Source organism: Symphalangus syndactylus, chromosome 17, assembly GCF_028878055.3.
Source record: "Symphalangus syndactylus isolate Jambi chromosome 17, NHGRI_mSymSyn1-v2.1_pri, whole genome shotgun sequence".
Lineage (NCBI taxonomy): Eukaryota > Metazoa > Chordata > Mammalia > Primates > Hylobatidae > Symphalangus > Symphalangus syndactylus.
In genome coordinates, this window is record NC_072439.2 from 97,536,668 (window position 1) to 97,555,055 (window position 18,388).

Consider the following 18,388-nt stretch of genomic DNA (forward strand, 5'->3'; position numbering starts at 1 on the left):
TCTATATCTCATCCATTCAGATGAGATGTTCACAAAAATGGTATTCTTTCTCTGATCCTAAAAGTAATTATTCTGGAAAATTACCCACAAAATGATACATTATTTGGAATTTTTTTAAAAAAGCTCTACATATCTTGGAACAGCAGCAATCTAAACATCAATACCAAGATTATGATTTATTTGAAATCATAAACATTTAATTTCCATAAAATGTGACTGAAATGAATTGCAGCCCTTACCTCAGGGCTAACGGTATAGCCTTCTTTCACATTTTTCCTCATTCGAAGTTCTATTTCATGTCTTAATGCTGCAAGCTAATGGAAAACACAAAATCCTAAGAAAATCTTAATTCACAAATACTCTTTAACTGTCTTTTATAAGCTCATCCAGGTTATAAAATTACACATAGCAACCTTAGATGAACTTCACTTCCATCTTCTTCTTTGGTGAGATCAAACTCCCGAGAACTATCTTTAAATAGGGCCACATGGTGAGGACCTTCACTGAGAGTCACCTGATAGTAATAGAAAACTGAGAAGTAATGATGTATTTATAAGTAATATTAATTCCCACAGCCCTTATGTGGTCTAGACAGGGCTACTGCATTGCACAAATCCAAGAGTCCCTTCACACTACTGCTGGTGCACCCCCTGAAGCTGTCAACATGGTAGTTCTGAGAAGACAATAATTTTGTATTTGTATTGTTTGTATATATGTCATACATGTTGTGATTTCCCAACAAGAATGCTGGTTCCTTTATATCTCTCATGACCTAAAATGCTGCTGCCTCTTTCTTTCCCCAGTCAATGCTATACACAGCACTAAGCCCAAAATCATCTCTCTAAAACTTGAAACACTAAAAGGAAACCTTGCATTTAACCTCAAAGATGAATTTAGGTAAAGGACAATTCATTCATTCAACCTCTACAGAGAGTGAACTATGTGTCAGGTGTTGTAGGTGGGGAAACACAGAGCTGACCCGGTTTTAGACCTCATTACATGCTGGGAGAAATATACACAGACATAATAGAAGAGAGTGACAAAACCTAGGGTGCCACAGAAGAGAATGGAACTGTTGATAAGGGAGCTACGACAGGCTTCACTCAAGGAGTGATATTTGGGTAAGAAATTTTGTTTTGTTTGTTTTTTTGTTTGTTTTGAGATGGAGTCTCATACTGTCGCCCAGGCTGGAGTGCAGTGGCGTGATCTCGGCTCACTGCAACCTCCACTTCCCGGTTTCAAGTGATTCTCCTGCCTCAGCCTCCCGAGTAGCTGGGATTACAGATGCCCGCCATCACGCCTGGCTAGTTTTTTGTACTTTTAGTAGAGAGAGGGTTTCGCCATGTTGGCCGGGCTGGTCTTGAACTCTTGACCTCAGGTGATCCGCCCTCCTCAGCCTCCCAAAGTGCTGGGATTACAAGCATGAGCCACCGCGCCCAGCCAAGAAATGTTATAGCAATGTATATTAACAGTCAGTGGTTTCACAAGAACTTCTAAACGCCTAATTGACACTTTTCTAGCTTCTCTCTACTTATTTTACTTTAAAAATACAATTCCTTCTACTGAGATTCGCTAAACAGGCTAAATTAAAAAACAATAAACAGCTCTTTGAAAGCTGTTCAGCTATTTCCATCAGAGGATTTGCTGATTTGTAGCACAGGGCAAAGGCCCAAGAGAAAAATTTAAAATGTGTAGCAGTTTCACTGGGTTGAGTAGACAAGATTGGAATTCTGAGTTATCAAGCAGTCACGTCTTAAGGTGCCACAATCCCAAAGAAAAATGAACTGCAGAAATAAACTTCCAAAACAAAACCCAACATCCTGTGCACAGTTTCCTTTCACGGCATTCACATATTAAGAAACCAGGCAGAAAGAAGCTGCTAAGGAGGTTAAAATGCTAAGCTGGGATGTTGGCACTTTCACTGCTCTGGGGAAACAAAAAACTGGAATTCAGGGTTGGTCAAGGAGAAGCTCTAGTAAACACTAAGGGACAAATGACAAACCGGAACGAGACCAGCCTCATCTGTTTCAAGGAAACCTGTTCACACCCTGCCTGCCAGAACAACATTAATTCCTTCTTGAAGTATCATCCACAGCTTCTACAATTAGGGTGCTAGTAACGATGTAAAGGTAGGTTTCTTTCCCATGTTTTTACAACTGATTATTGAGCAGGATATGAGGTGTAGTCTGAGGTTCATTTTGTTTTTATCTCTAGGTTAGATGTACCCCAAATTCCCATCGATAGTAAAATCGATATGTAAAGTCTGGTACATGCACACAGTACCACACACAGAACTAGTAACACATAACACGATTCAATCCACAGCTAGACCCACAAAAGTGCAATCTGGATGAATCACACTAGGCTGCCCATATCCTGTTGCACTTGTGAACAGATTTCATTTCTTGAAGATTTCAGCATCAGCCTCACTGTCTTTCTCCCACTATTCTTGCCATAATTCTTGGTAATTTCAATCTTCCCATTATTCTACACCTACCCTCACCAGCTGAACATGAAAAAAACAAAACACAATCATAATGATTCATTTAAAATTTATGTCCACAGAACTTAAAGGAACTTCAGTCCAACTCAGTAATCCTAATATCACTTGACTTTCACCACTGATTCACTCCTAGAGTCACCACAATCTGTTAAAAGACTTCACTTGTTCTTCCTGCCTCAGTCTTTAATCTCTTCTCCTTTCTAATTAACAGCTGATCATCTGGCTTAGTATTTCACTGAGTAAGCAGAAGCAATCAGAAGGAAACTTCCACACGTTCCCCTTTCTTGCCTCCACTGGTGAACTCGATGACTGGTTTCTATGTTCACCTTCCTTGATGGATCAGCAGCATGTGACCTCACTGAGCACTCCCTCCTCCTCCATATTTTCTTTTTGTTTCCCCGACTTTGAGCACACTGCCCTGCTCTGCTTTGCCTCTTACTATACTGGTTGGGCCTTCACACATTCCTTTGTTATTTTCTCTTCCCTCGACATCTTAATGTTCAGAGTGCCCAGACTATACTGCTTGCTTCTGTGTCTCATCTCTACTCACTCCCTTGAAGATCTTCTCCAGTAAGATCATGACTTTAAATACTACTTTTAGATAGTTGATCATGACTCCTAAATATATGTCTCTGGCCCAGACGTCTGTCTAAACTTGCATACCCAACTGCTAGTTATCACCACTCAGCAAGTCCAAAACGGAACTCCTGATCTTCTTCCCCCAAACCTGATCCACTGACAGACTTCCATGCAAACTACATCCTTTAATTTGTTCAGGCTAAAGACCCTGGAGCCATCATTGATGATTGACACTCTCTCTCTTTCTCCCCATTGCTTTTCTTCTCTCCCCTCTCCATATCAAACCTGTCAAGAAATCCTGTTAATTCTACTTTCAAAATACATTTATAATCTATCCATTTCTTACCACTTTCACTGCTACTTCCCTAGCCCAAGTATCACCTGGATACTCCAGTAGCCTGGACTCCCTGGTTCTACATCTTGGCTACAACTATTTTCAAAAGAGCAGCCTTTTAAAAGGCACTGTTGTTACTTTGCTTGAAATCCTGCACTGGCTCTCCATTTTACTTAAAATAAAACGGAGGTCTGTACAATGGCCTATAGGCCTTATTGATCTGTTCCTCCCTGCTCTTCATTATTCCTCTAACGTCATCATTTGCCCCGACCATGGCTAGCTCTTCACCCCGACCTGACCACACAGGCCTCTGTGTTGTTCCTTGAACACGACAGCCACACGACCACCTCAGAGGCTTTGCATCAGCTATTCTCCTTGCTGAACACAGGATATCCTCAGGACTACTCCCTCACTTTCTGCAAATCTTGGTTCAAATGCCACCTTATCAATGCAATCTATGAATACTCTGGGGCACCCCCATTCTCCTTGCCTGGTTCTGCTTTTTCTTTTTGTACAACACTATTGCCTTCTAACATACTACTATACAGTTATGTATTATATTTATTATCTAGTGTCTGTCTCCCTCTACTAGAACATACCGTCCATTATGGCAAGGATCTTCTTTGTTGTTGCTGTTTACCAACATATTACCTAGAATGCTGCTAGTACATGTAAGCATTCTGTAAATACCTGTTCAATGAAAGACTCTGCAGCCCCATACCTTCTTCCTGTGACCATGGAGAAATTGTCAGTGCTCCTAGATACGGACTAGTACGCCAAGTCACAAGCTCCTTCACCTCAGTAACTTTGCTCTTGCAATTTTCCCTCTCCCTTGCATCATTCCCCCCCTTTATTAGATCATTATAATCAGCATATAAACATCTTTAACCCTTTTCCCACTTGCTCTGACAATATTTGCCAGCAGTGCTTGCAGCTGCAGCATTTGCCCCAACATAACTCTGCCGTAAAATATCTCGCTTTTATGATTATTTTCACATAGCTCTAGTATACTGACTTTGGAAACAAAAGACATCATTCTATTTCAAGCATTCTGTTTTTAGTAACGGTATGACCATTTACAAAATACAGTAATTTTCAATAGTTGAAAATGTCAAATCCTAGAAAATGCAGAATTCCTATGTGTGATGTTTACATCATTCTCAAAAAGTTGTTGGCCGAAGATTAATTTGATAAATCTGACTTTTAAAAAACAGACATTCTGATGATTGAGACGATTCTGATGTTAGTACTGTTTAGAAATAACTCTAAGAACAGTTTTTATATTTTATTTTCACATTGAAAATTAGTCAGATTTACTTCAGCTTCAGAGAGTGTGTTTACGTAAAATTAAATGAGCACTGGTGTTGAGCTGCACTTTTTTTTCCTAAACAGGAAAAGGGTTAAAAACCTTCCCTTAATCCAACAATATTCAATTGCTACTGCCTCATTTCTCTGCTCTTTTGTCACAATAAAACTAGAAAATTAACTATATTCATTGACTCCACTCCCAATATTCTCATTCTCTTAACTTCTCTCTCATCTTATTCAGAATAAAATCCGAAGGCCTCCCAAGTGGGTCTCTGTCATCCTCTGCTACCACTCTCCCCTCACTCAGCTCCTGCCACACTGGCCTCCTGGCTGTGCCTCCTACTGATTTCCACACTAGGGATTATTCCAAACACTATGTATCAGTTCTTTCTTTGGTTAAAAGTCTTCATTTCAACACAATAAACAGGTCTCACTGAAGCAGTTACTCTCCTAGGGAACCTCACTGAGATGGCCTGTTTTCTTACCTTAACTGGTGAACGTGTCATCATCTCCCCAGATCCTCTCGGGAATATTCGAGCTTGGGCAATCATTTCCAACACACTAGTCTTTCCAGCACTCTGATCTCCAACCACAACAACCTTCCCACAAAACAAAGAACACTTATTCATATTTTTCTGATACCAAATTAAAATAAAATCCTATTTGTAAGGCTGCTCTGAGTTTTTTAGTCTTTTAAAATTTCTACAGGTGAAAAAGTATTTTAAAATCTGTAAAAAAAATGCTGATTGATACATGTGTGCACACTGAAAATAGGAACAGCAAAACTATAACTGGATCCACTGTTTATAGCCTAATTTTTATTTTAAAAACTTGTGCTAATTTAAACCAGTATTTCTAAATCCAGGTTATTAACTTTCCATAAATCTTTTCCATAGCTAGTTTACTGTTTAAAAACACATTTTCAATTCTATTAAATTTCACGCATATGGCTAATTTAATCCACTGTTCAGTATTTAAATATTACTAATATTATGACTATATAAAGCCAAATATCTTCCTTCATAACACATATAGTAACTCATAAATATAATGTACTTATATTAATATTTATAATGAACTAAAATAGTCAAATAATATTGCTTAAGACATTACTTGGAATATATAAGATTATATAAAAAAAATGCCTACATCTAGTATGTATATATGTGTATGTGTACATATATACACATAATTTTTAAGAAGCTAAGCTGCTGCTTTTTTTGCTAATTGGCAAGTTCACTATCAATTTTTACGTACCCGTGGCAGATGATCTTGTGTATTATAACTGGCATCATAATCAGAGAGAACATCAAGAACTTCAGAATACATGTCAATCAAAGATTTCTGTAAAAATTTTAAAAAGTTATAATATAAAACAGTGAAAGTAAAGAAAAAATATAACAGATGTGTCAAGAGAAAAAAGTGATAAATTCAAATTGTTTTTCCATAATCATTGTATTGTTTTCTCAAATTACATAAATACATCTTCATAGTAAAAACTAAAATAGTACAGATTAAAAGTCCATTTCTCATTCAGTTTATTTAGATACAATGATTTAATAAAGTTAATTAATTCAGGATTTCCTAACATTCTAATTAAGCAAGATGGAAATTATTACTTAATACTGATGAGCTAATACTGAATGCAAGAAAAGACCATTAACACCAAAAAGGCAAAATAAGGTGGTCAGGTAACCAACTGACAATGAAATTATTCTTTGCCAAGTTTGAGGCATGCATGAGAGAGAAACAGGAGAGAGGACAGAGAGCACGTGCAAGCAAGCATCTGAATGAAGGATAAACCAGGAAGACTGTTAAACCGGTAAGGGTGGTTAAGTATCCACTGACAACTGGGCAGGCTGAAATATGAGTGTAGCAAGGGCAAATATCCTGTATCGTTTCTTGCTGTAGAATCAGAGTTGAACGTGGTGCTTTGCATTGCGTGTAACAAGCTTCATGTAATTATTTGAAATTATTACAAATTAAATAAATTCCAAATTTATTTTAATTTATTTAATTAATAAATAAATAAATTACTTAAATAAATTACAAAATAAATAAATTACAAATAAAATAAATTACAAGTAAAATAAATAGGCCTGAAAAAAAGGGGTATCATCAAGCATTTAATAATTATGGATAAGTTTTAATGCTAAGGCAGGAGCAAAATGATGGCTTAAGGTTCCTTTCATTTCTTAATCCCTAGAAAAAATTAAATGGCAAGCAACTGCCAATCCACCCACCTAAAAATAAACAAAAAATGTTAATTGCCACTGCATTTTATGAGAGAAAATACTGTTTCTGAGGTAAACTCTACATATATTAGCACTTAGAAATGACTTTTCTCAGTTCTAAGTGTCACTTGTAAATAGTCATGTTATCTGTTTTGTGCAGTCATGATTTACAGTCAAAGCTACTAATGCATGTTTGTTAAGCTAGAACTATATTATCTTTGGACCTTGACTACAGAATGTATACGCCATGATTTACTGCAGTTTTGCTACATATAAACTCTGCTTACTTATATGAGATTTAAGTTAAATAATTGTTTCAATTCAATTTAGCACATGTGGTTAGTTTGGTGGGGAATAGTAACACTCGATTCATTGATAAATAAGTTTACCAATGTGCTGATGATAATAATACCAGCACGTACTTTTTCAAAAATTCTTTAAAATGCCTAAGAAAGCTCTCCTTAGAAGAAAAGTGTTAATTTTTTTAAAAACTGAAGAAAATGGTCTAACCATTCACTGCCATACAAGTAAAGCAATGATGATAAGTCACTTACATGTCCATCAATTAACAATTCTGATTTTATATAAAATTTTATGTAAAGGTTAAGCCTAGAGATAAACTAGATATTTCAGAAAAATAAACTGATTCACGTGAAATAGCTCTTAAAAGTGTAAAGATTTTATGGGCATAGTATAAAACAAGTATTTGGAGACTACAACTTTTAAAATGTCTTAATACAGGAAGAGACCCTCCACCCTCCAAGGACATTAGGTTAGAAAGAAAAGGATGACAGCATACTTTACAGCTCCTTAAAAACTGGTACTGATGAACACACAATGTTAAGCGGTAAAATTTTGAGATTAAACAAGATAAACTTAGAATACCTTAAGCTTTCTATGATGAATGCCTTTGTCATCTTTCTGCAATACTAATTTTCTCAATTCTTTGTTCTCCTTTTCTAATTGTTCCAAGATTCTCTGATACTTTAACTGCAACAAAATAATAAGTGTAACTATATAAGAAAAAGATGGGTTATCAAATAGTATTAAGTCTAAATTAAAATCTTCCAAAATCTTGAAGTCCTATCTCCTATTCAAAATGTATTACATTTTAAAAGCATCTAGAAAACATTGGGAATAAATTAAACAATGACTATTATCTCTTACAAACAGTGGAAATCATTGTAATTTTCTATCATAAGAATTTCATTTGGAAAATTCCTTGCTACTCACATTGAAAAAATTATTTTGAAATAGTAAAAACGTAAGAATTTAAAGAAGCAGTTCTTAAGTACATTCTAGAAGGGAATATTTCCTATTATATCAAAATTTTAAGTCTTCACATTACAGGGCCATTTAACACAAATTCAAATTCTTCCCTTTCTTGACATTATTTTAGGTTTTAATTAAGATGCTATAAAATAATAATAGCTAGCAGTACCCAAGCATGCATTATGTGACAGACTCATTATTAAGTGTTGCAAATGCATTAACTCTCTTAGCCTTCACAAAAGCCCCATAAAGCAGGAATTACACAGACTAGGAATAAAGAGCGAGGAATATCTGAGAGCCTGACCAAGGTCGCCTGGTAGAGGAGTAGGGTTTTGAATAGAGGTCAGAGGCTCAAACTCTTCTATGTTTTGTTATGTTTCCATGTCCAGAGATAATATATTAATATTTAAAAGTATGATATAGGCTGGGCGCGGAGGCTCACGCCTGTAATCCCAGCACTTTGGGAGGCAGAGGCGGATGGATCACGATGCGAAGAGATCGAGACCATCCTGGCCAACATGGTGAAACCCTGTCTCTACTAAAAATTAGCCAGGCGTCGTGGCAGGCGCCTGTAGTCCCAGCTACTAGGGAGGCTGAGGCAGGAGAATCGCTTGAACCCGGGAGGCGGAGGTTGCAGTCAGCCAAGATTGCACCACTGCACTCCAGACTGGCGAAGACAAAAAAAGCTGGAAAGACAAATTAGAAAGGATCAAATTTATTTGAGAAGGAAAATGTGTAGCCAAGCAACTACTTACAAAAAAAAAAAAGAAACCAAAAAGAATGATATAAAAACAGATTTTTAAAGAAGACTAATATGTCTAAACAGGTTTTTTTTTTTTTTTGGTAAGTAGTTGCTTGTCTACACATTTTCCTTCTCAAATAAATTTGATCCTTTCTAATTTGTCTTCCCAGCTTTTATTTCTTCTCTAAACATTAACAATATAGAGAAAACTATTAAAATAACTCCTTCCTACAACCAGCAGAATGTTTATGTCCAACTTATAATATGCCTTTTATAATAGAAAATATTCCTTATAATTCTTTTAGTTTATTGGAATCTTTCAAGAACAAAGTAATTCACAGGAAATCATGGTTCTATCCTTACAGCAAGTCCAACTCAAGCCAAATTAAAAGAACGCATACATAATTGAACACATACATAGTATGAGACAGGTAGAACTACTGGCTAGACTCTACTATAAACATATTTTTACATAAACTTATTCATTTATATCTAGGAATAGTATATATAACAAAATTCTGGTAGCATCTAAGGATTAGATCTGTGTTGTTTAATATGGCAGCTACTAGTCACATGTAGTTATCAAGTACCTGAAATGTGGCTGGTCTGAAATGAGATTGTGCTGTATGTGTAAAATACCTCATTAATATTTTTTATACTGATCACATGTTGAAATGATACTACCTGGGATAGACTGGGTTAAATATATTATTAAAACTAATTCCACATTTCTTTTTACCCTTTTTTAATGTAAAAATTAAAAATTACACAAGTGGCTTGTGTATTTCTATTGGACATCATTGATACAGATAACCCAGTGAATTCTCCATAATACAGTCTATCAGTGCCTCATGGCTGACAATTACAATTGCACAAATTGAAGGGTTTATATCAAGGGATATATAACAGGGTAGAATTTCCAGTGGCTCCTTTCTTTGTAAACACAAAGTCAATTTGGGGTCTACATTTTCTGGGGATGGAAACATTTTGGTACAGATGCCAATTTGCAGCCATCCTGAAGAGATGTGCAATTGGGCTGTCTCTGAAAGCTCTAGAACAATAATTCTCAAACTTTAGAATGCAGCAGAATTACCTTGAGGGCATTTAAAAACAGGCTGCTGGTTTTCATCCCAGAGTTTCTGATTCTTCAGTAGGTATGGGATGGGGTCAAGAATGTGCATTTCTAATGTGCTCCAGAGGCTATGCTTTGTGACCAATGATTCTTCTTATCCCTGGTTGCAGATTGGAATCACCTGGCTAGGAAGCCTTAAAAACATAGATATAGTGCTCTTTCTAGAGCACAGTAGAGTCTAGCGTATAGAGAGGTTTGAGACTCAATAAATAGATACCAAAGAAACCTGTGACTCAAAACATACTACTGACTGATTATCCCTAATTCAAAAATCTGAAATCCAAAACACGCTGGCCCCAAGCATCTCAGATAAGAGATACTCAACTTGTAGCTGTTTCACTTTTTCACAAAAAAGAGATCCAAGGTTAACTCTTTTTCTTTTTCTTTTTTTCTTCCAGACAGGGTGTTGCTCTATTGGCCAGGGAGCAATCATGGCTCACAGTAGCCTTGACCTCCTGGGACTCAAGTGATCCTCCTGCTTTAGCCTCCCAGTTGCTGGGACTATAGGCACAAACCACCACACATGGCTAATTTAAAAAAAAGTTTTTGTACATATGGGGTTTCTCCGGGTTGCCCAAGCTGGTCTCAAACTCCTGGGCTCAAGCGATCCTCCTGCCTCAGCCTCCCAAAGTGCTGGGATTACAGGCATGACCCACCATGCCCAGCTGATAGTAACTCTTTGAACTTTACAAAATAAGTTAATTAATGCATGTCAGTGTCACCTATATAGAAAAACTGACGATTGAGTGATAGGGTAATTTTTTTTTTTTTTTTGAGACGGAGTCTCACTCTGTTGCCCAGGCTGGAGTGCAGTGGCACCATCTGGGCTCACTGCAAGCTCCGCCTCCTGGGTTCACGCCACTCTCCTGCCTCAGCCTCCCGAGTAGCTGGGACTACAGGCGCCCACCACCACGCCTGGCTAATTTTTTGTATTTTTAGTAGAGAAGGGGTTTCACTGTGTTAGCCAGGATGGTCTCGATCTCCTGACCTCGTGATCCACCCACTTCAGCCTCCCAAAGTGCTGGGATTATAGGTATGAGCCACCGTGCCCAGCTGTGATAGGGTAATTTTGTACTAGAATGTTACCTACTCATTACATTGCTCAAAATACGTCCTTAAAGTAATAATTTTATCACCAACTATAAGAAAATAGCTTTTCTAAGTAGTGCCAGAAAGAGCTTTAGATAAGCAGTGTCTGACTGCTTTCAGACTTGCGAAGCAAAGTAAAAGTTTCCTGAGAGTCCACTAGAACGATGTGGTAGACTCAACTCAAATTTCTTTAACTGTATTAGCTTATCAATGTAAAAATAAAAGCATAAGTTTATATAAGGACAAGCCACTTTCTCCTTTTTGGGCATAAGATTCACTCAAGATAGGTTTTTACATATAAATGAGTTAACTCCATACTTATCTAGTTCTGTCTTTATTCCTTATTTCTCAGTTAGCTTTTGCATCTATCGATAATAAGGTTCTATCATTAAACATTCCAAATTTTGCTCTGTTGAAAAAATAAATGTCCATCTCACCAAAGTTATATTCGAATATAATTTTTAAAAGTCCCTACTTTTTCTTAGTCATCACGATTACCTGAGTATGCAGAAGTTCTTCCTGAAGTTGGTCAATTTTCTCTTTGTCTGACACCTAAATGTTTAAAATAATTTTAGTTGAATAGAATCAGGTTTATTCAGAATGTACAGCAAGTTAAATTTTTTTGATAAGTATTGAGAGTTAAAAACAACTGACTTTATATGCATATTTAATCAAAGTAATTTTAAATCAAGTGATTTAAGAAAGTAAAAATATCTGTATTTATCAATAAAAATGGTTCACCAAAATTTTACATTGAGAAACAAAAACCTTAAAAGGCAATCATTTTCCTGTTGCTATTCTAGTCATTTCTTTTGAAAGCCTAGTTAGAAAAACAAGAGATCAACACATATGGTTACTAAATTCTTCAGAAGTTGTTTCGGACTAAAGCATAGGGACTCATATTTGGGGAAATAAACCACTGATATCCCTCCAGAAATGCGTTTTGAAAAGTCAAATACATGTTACTAATTACAGCTATTTAAAAAGCTCATTGGTCACAGTGTATCTTATATGGAAATATTTTTGTATTGTATCCATTTCTGTACCATAAGTAGCGAATTATGTAATAAATGCAAAGAACAAGTTGCATTTTCAGAGACTGAAGTGGAGCCAAATGCTTGCTTTTAAATTCAATTCCAAGGAAAGATCTGCTAACTCATAATACAGAGAATGCATCCATAGCAATGAAGCCAAGTAAAGCAATTAAAATTAATTTCAATATAAAACAAAAATAAAACTCACAGGTATTGTGTAAACTACTTCAAATTGTTATTAATGCTAATAATTCTAAAATAAAATATTAAAAAACATATAACAGGTTTTAAAGTAGTCACAATACAATTATAAATACAAAATATAATAATCAAATATAATAAAAATGATGTGATTTATGAGGAATTCACATAACTGTGCTTTGACTTCTTGGTAACAGGCAGAAGTTGTCATCCCAGCCTTTAAAAATAATTGTCTAATTTCTGAAAATCAAAACTCGTAAATATGAACTTATTTAACAGGAGAAAACAGTTAAATCCATATTCCTCTTCATTTAAATCATTGTTGATCTTCATTCATTGGTTATTTAAGCACTCACAACACATCATGGCAGCAAATATACATGAAAAAATTTTAGAGGGGTGGAGCCAAGATGGCCGAATAGGAACAGCTCTGGTCTCCAGCTCCCAGCCCCAGCGACACAGAAGACGGGTGATTTCTGCAATTCTGCTTGAGGTACCGGTTTCATCTCACTAGGGAGTGCCTAACAGTGGGTGCAGGACAGTCGGTGAAGCACACTGTGCGCGAGCCGAAGCACGGCGAGGCATTGCCTCACTCGGGAAGCGCAAGGGGTCAGGGAGTTCCCTTTCCTAGTCAAAGAAAGGGGAAACAGACGGCACCTGGAATATCGGGTCAGTCCCATCCTAATACTGCGCTTTTCCAACGGGCCTGGAAAACGGCACACTAGGAGATTGTGTCCCGCACCTGGCTCGGAGGGTCCTATGCCCACAGAGTCTTGCTGATTGCTAGCACAGCAGTCTGAGATCACGCTGCAAGGCGGCAGCCAGGCTGGGGGAGGGGCGCCCGCCATTGCCCAGGCTTGCTTAGGTAAACAAAGCAGCCAGGAAGCTCGAACTGGGTGGAGCCCACCACAGCTCAAGGAGGCCTGCCTGCCTCTGTAGGCTCCACCTCTGGGGGCAGGGCACAGACAAACAAAAACTCAGCAAGAACCTCCACAGACTTAAATGTCCCTGTCTGACTGACAGCTTTGAAGAGAGTAGTGGTTCCCCCAGCATGCAGCTGGAGATCTGAGAAGGGACAGACTGCCTCCTAAAGTGGGTCCCTCACCCCTGAGCAGCCTAACTGGGAGGCACCCCCCCAGTAGGGACAGACTGACACCTCATTCAACCGGGTACTCCTCTGAGACAAAACTTTCAGAGGAACTATCAGACAGCTGAATTTGTGATCTCACGAAAATCCGCTGCTCTGCAGCCACCACTGCTGACACCCAGCCAAACAGGGTCTGGAGTGGACCTCTAGTAAACTCCAACAGACCTGCAGCTGAGGGTCCTGTCTGGTAGAAGGAAAACTAACAAACAGAAAGGACATCCACACCAAAAACCCATCTGTACATCACCATCATCAAAGACAAAAAGTAGATAAAACCACAAAGATGGGGAAAAAACAGAGCACAAAAACTGGAAACTCTAAAAAACAGAGCACCTCTCGTCCTCCAAAAGAACGCAGTTCCTCACCAGCAACGGAACAAAGCTGGATGGAGGATGACTTCGATGAGTTGAGAGAAGAAGGCTTCAGACGATCAAACTACTCTGAGCTACGAGAGGAAATTCAAAACAATAGCAAAGAAGTTAAAAACTTTGAAAAAAAATTAGAAGAATGGATAACTAGAATAACCAATGGAGAGAAGGGCTTCAAGGAGCTGATGGAGCTGAAAGCCAAGTTTCGAGAACTACGCGAAGATTGCAGAAGCCTCAGTAGCAGATGCGATCAACTGGAAGAAAGGGTATCGCTGATGGAAGATGAAATGAATGAAATGAAGAGAGAAGGGAAGTTTAGAGAAAAAAGAATAAAAAGAAATGAACAAAGCCTCCAAGAAATTTGGGACTATGTGAAAAGACCAAACCTACGTCTGATTGGTGTACCTGAAAATGATGGGGAGAATGGAACCAAGTTGGAAAACACTCTGCAAGATATTATCCAGGAGAACTTCCCCAATCTAGCAAGGCAGGCCAGCATTCAGATTCAGGAAATACAGAGAACGCCACAAAGATACTCCTCGAGAAGGGCAACTCCAAGACACATAATTGTCAGATTCACCAAAGTTGAAATGAAGGAAAAAATGTTAAGGGCAGCCAGAGAGAAAGGTCGGGTTACCCACAAAGGGAAGCCCATCAGACTAACAGCTGATCTCTCAGCAGAAACTCTACAAGCCAGAAGAGAGTGGGGGCCGATATTCACCATTCTTAAAGAAAAGAATTTTCAACCCAGAATCTCCTATCCCGCCAAACTAAGCTTCATAAGTGAAGGAGAAATAAAATACTTTACAGACAAGCAAACGCTGAGTGATTTTGTTACCACCAGGCCTGCCCTAAAAGAGCTCCTGAAGGAAGCACTAAACATGGAAAGGAACAACCGGTACCAGCCACTGCAAAAACATGCCAAATTGTAAAGACCATCAAGGCTAGGAAGAAACTATAGCAACTAACGAGCAAAATAACCAACTACCATCATAATGACAGGATCAGATTCACACATAACAATATTAACGTTAAATGTAAATGGGCTAAATGCTCCAATCAAAAGACACAGACTGGCAAACTGGATAAGGAGTCAGGACCCATCAGTGTGCTGTATTCAGGAAACCCATCTCACGTGCAGAGACACACATAGACTCAAAATAAAGGGATGGAGGAAGATCTATCAAGCAACTGGAAATCAAAAAAAGGCAGGGGTTGCAATCCTAGTCTCTGATAAAATAGACTTTAAACCAACAAAGATCAAAAGAGACAAAGAAGGCCATTACATAATGGTAAAGGGATCAATTCAACAAGAAGAGCTAACTATCCTAAATATATATGCACCCAACACAGGAGCACCCAGATTCATAAAGCAAGTCCTCAGTGACCTACAAAGGGACTTAAACTCCCACACAATAATAATGGGAGATTTTAACACCCCACTGTCAGCATTAGACAGATCAACGAGACAGAAAGTTAACAAGGATATCCAGGAATTGAACTCAGCTCTACATAAAGTGGACCTAATAGACATCTACAGAACTCTCCACCCCAAGTCAACAGAATATACATTTTTTTCAGCACCACACCACACCTATTCCAAAATTGACCACATAGTTGGAAGTAAAGCTCTCCTCAGCAAATGTAAAAGAACAGAAATTATAACAAACTGTCTCTCAGACCACAGTGCAATCAAACTAGAACTCAGGATCAAGAAACTCACTCAAAACCGCTCAACTACATGGAAACTGAACAACCTGCTCCTGAATGACTATTGGGTACATAACGAAATGAAGGCAGAAATAAAGATGTTCTTTGAAACCAACGAGAACAAAGACACAACATACCAGAATCTCTGGGACACGTTCAAAGCAGTGTGTAGAGGGAAATTTATAGCACTAAATGCCCACAAGAGAAAGCAGGAAAGATCCAAAATTGACACCCTAACATCACAATTAAAAGAACTAGAAAAGCAAGAGCAAACACATTCAAAAGCTAGCAGAAGGCTAGAAATAACTAAAATCAGAGCAGAACTGAAGGAAATAGAGACACAAAAAACCCTTCAAAAAATTAATGAATCCAGGAGCTGGTTTTTTGAAAAGATCAACAAAATTGATGGACCGCTAGCAAGACTAATAAAGAAGAAAAGAGAGAAGAATCAAATAGATGCAATAAAAAACGAAAAAGGGGATATCACCACCGATCCCACAGAAATACAATCTACCATCAGAGAATACTACAAACACCTCTATGCAAATAAACTAGAAAAATCTAGAAGAAATGGATAAGTTCCTCGACACATACACCCTCCCAAGACTAAACCAGGAAGAAGTTGAATCTCTGAATACACCAATAACAGGTTCTGAAATTGTGGCAATAATCAATAGCTTACCAACCAAAAAGAGTCCAGGACCTGATGGATTCACAGCTGAATTCTACCAGAGGTACAAGGAGGAACTGGTACCATTCCTTCTGAAACTATTCCAATCGATAGAAAAAGAGGGAATCCTCCCTAACACATTTTACGAAGCCAGCATCGTCCTGATACCAAAACCTGGCAGAGACTTAACCAAAAAAGAGAATTTCAGACCAATATCCTTGATGAACATTGATGCAAAAATCCTCAATAAAATACTGGCAAACCGAATCCAGCAGCACATCAAAAAGCTTATCCACCATGATCAAGTGGGCTTCATCCCTGGGATGCAAGGCTGGTTCAACATACGCAAATCAATAAATGTAATCCAGCATATAAACAGAACCAAAGACAAAAACCACATGATTATCTCAATAGATGCAGAAAAGGCCTTTGACAAAATTCAACAACCCTTCATGCTAAAAACTCTCAATAAATTAGGTATTGATGGAACATATCTCAAAATAATAACAGCTATCTATGACAAACCCACAGCCAATATCATACTGAATGGGCAAAAACTGGAAGCATTCCCTCTGAAAACTGGCACAAGACAGGGATGCCCTCTCTCACCGCTCCTATTCAACATAGTGCTGGAAGTTCTGGCCAGAGCAATCAGGCAGGAGAAGGAAATAAAGGGTATTCAATTAGGAAAAGAGGAAGTCAAATTGTCCCTGTTTGCAGATGACATGATTGTATATCTAGAAAACCCCATTGTCTCAGCCCAAAATCTCCTTAAGCTGATTAGCAACTTCAGCAAAGTCTCAGGATACAAAATCAATGTTCAAAAATCACAAGTATTCTTGTACACCAATAACAGACAAACAGAGAGCCAAATCATGAGTGAACTCCCATTCACAATTGCTTCAAAGAGAATAAAATACCTAGGAATCCAACTTACAAGGGATGTGAAAGACCTCTTCAAGGAGAACTACAAACCACTGCTCAATGAAATAAAAGAGGATACAAACAAATGGAAGAACATTCCATGCTCATGGGTCGGAAGAATCAATATCGTGAAAATGGCCATACTGCCCAAGGTAATTTATAGATTCAATGCCATCCCCATCAAGCTACCAATGACTTTCTTCACAGAATTGGAAAAAACTACTTTAAAGTTCATATGGAACCAAAAAAGAGCCCGCATCACCAAGTCAATCCTAAGCCAAAAGAACAAAGCTGGAGGCATCACGCTACCTGACTTTAAACTCTACTACAAGGCTACAGTAACCAAAACAGCATGGTACTGGTACCACAACAGAGACATAGATCAATGGAACAGAACAGAGCCCTCAGAAATGATGCCGCATAGCTACAACTATCTGATCTTTGACAAACCTGACAAAAACAAGAAATGGGGAAAGGATTCCCTATTTAATAAATGGTGCTGGGAAAACTGGCTAGCCATATGTAGAAAGCTGCAACTGGATCCCTTCCTTACACCTTATACAAAAATTAATTCAAGATGGATTAAAGACTTATATGTTAGACCTAAAACCATTAAAATCCTACAAGAAAACCTAGGCAATACCATTCAGGACATAGGCGTGGGCAAGGACTTCATGTCTAAAACACCAAAAGCAATGGCAACAAAAGCCAAAATCGACAAATGGGATCTCATTAAACTAAAGAGCTTCTGCACAGCAAAAGAAACTATCATCAGAGTGAACAGGCAACCTACAGAATGGGAGAAAATTTTTGCAACCTACTCATCTGACAAAGGGCTAATATCCAGAATCTACAATGAACTCAAACAAATTTACAAGAAAAAAACAAACAACCCCATCAAAAAGTGGGCAGAGGACATGAACAGACAGTTCTCAAAAGAAGACATTTATGCAGCCAAAAAACACATGAAGACATGCTCCTCATCACTGGCCATCAGAGAAATGCAAATCAAAACCACAGTGAGATACCATCTCACACCAGTTAGAATGGCCATCATTAAAAAATCAGGAAACAACAGGTGCTGGAGAGGATGTGGAGAAATAGGAACACTTTTACACTGTTGGTGGGACTGTAAACTAGT

General features: G+C 38.0%; 1 protein-coding gene across 1 annotated transcript in view; it reads right to left on the reverse strand.

Moving 5' to 3' along the window:
* LOC134732861 (dynamin-like 120 kDa protein, mitochondrial) overlaps positions 1-18,388 on the reverse strand; it is an 87,674-nt gene that overhangs the window by 31,049 nt on the left and 38,237 nt on the right. Inside the window, 6 exon segments of the mRNA XM_063619973.1 lie at positions 240-314; positions 425-514; positions 5,210-5,323; positions 5,982-6,068; positions 7,844-7,948; positions 11,692-11,745. Of these exon segments, the coding sequence (XP_063476043.1) occupies positions 240-314; positions 425-514; positions 5,210-5,323; positions 5,982-6,068; positions 7,844-7,948; positions 11,692-11,745 (525 nt within the window).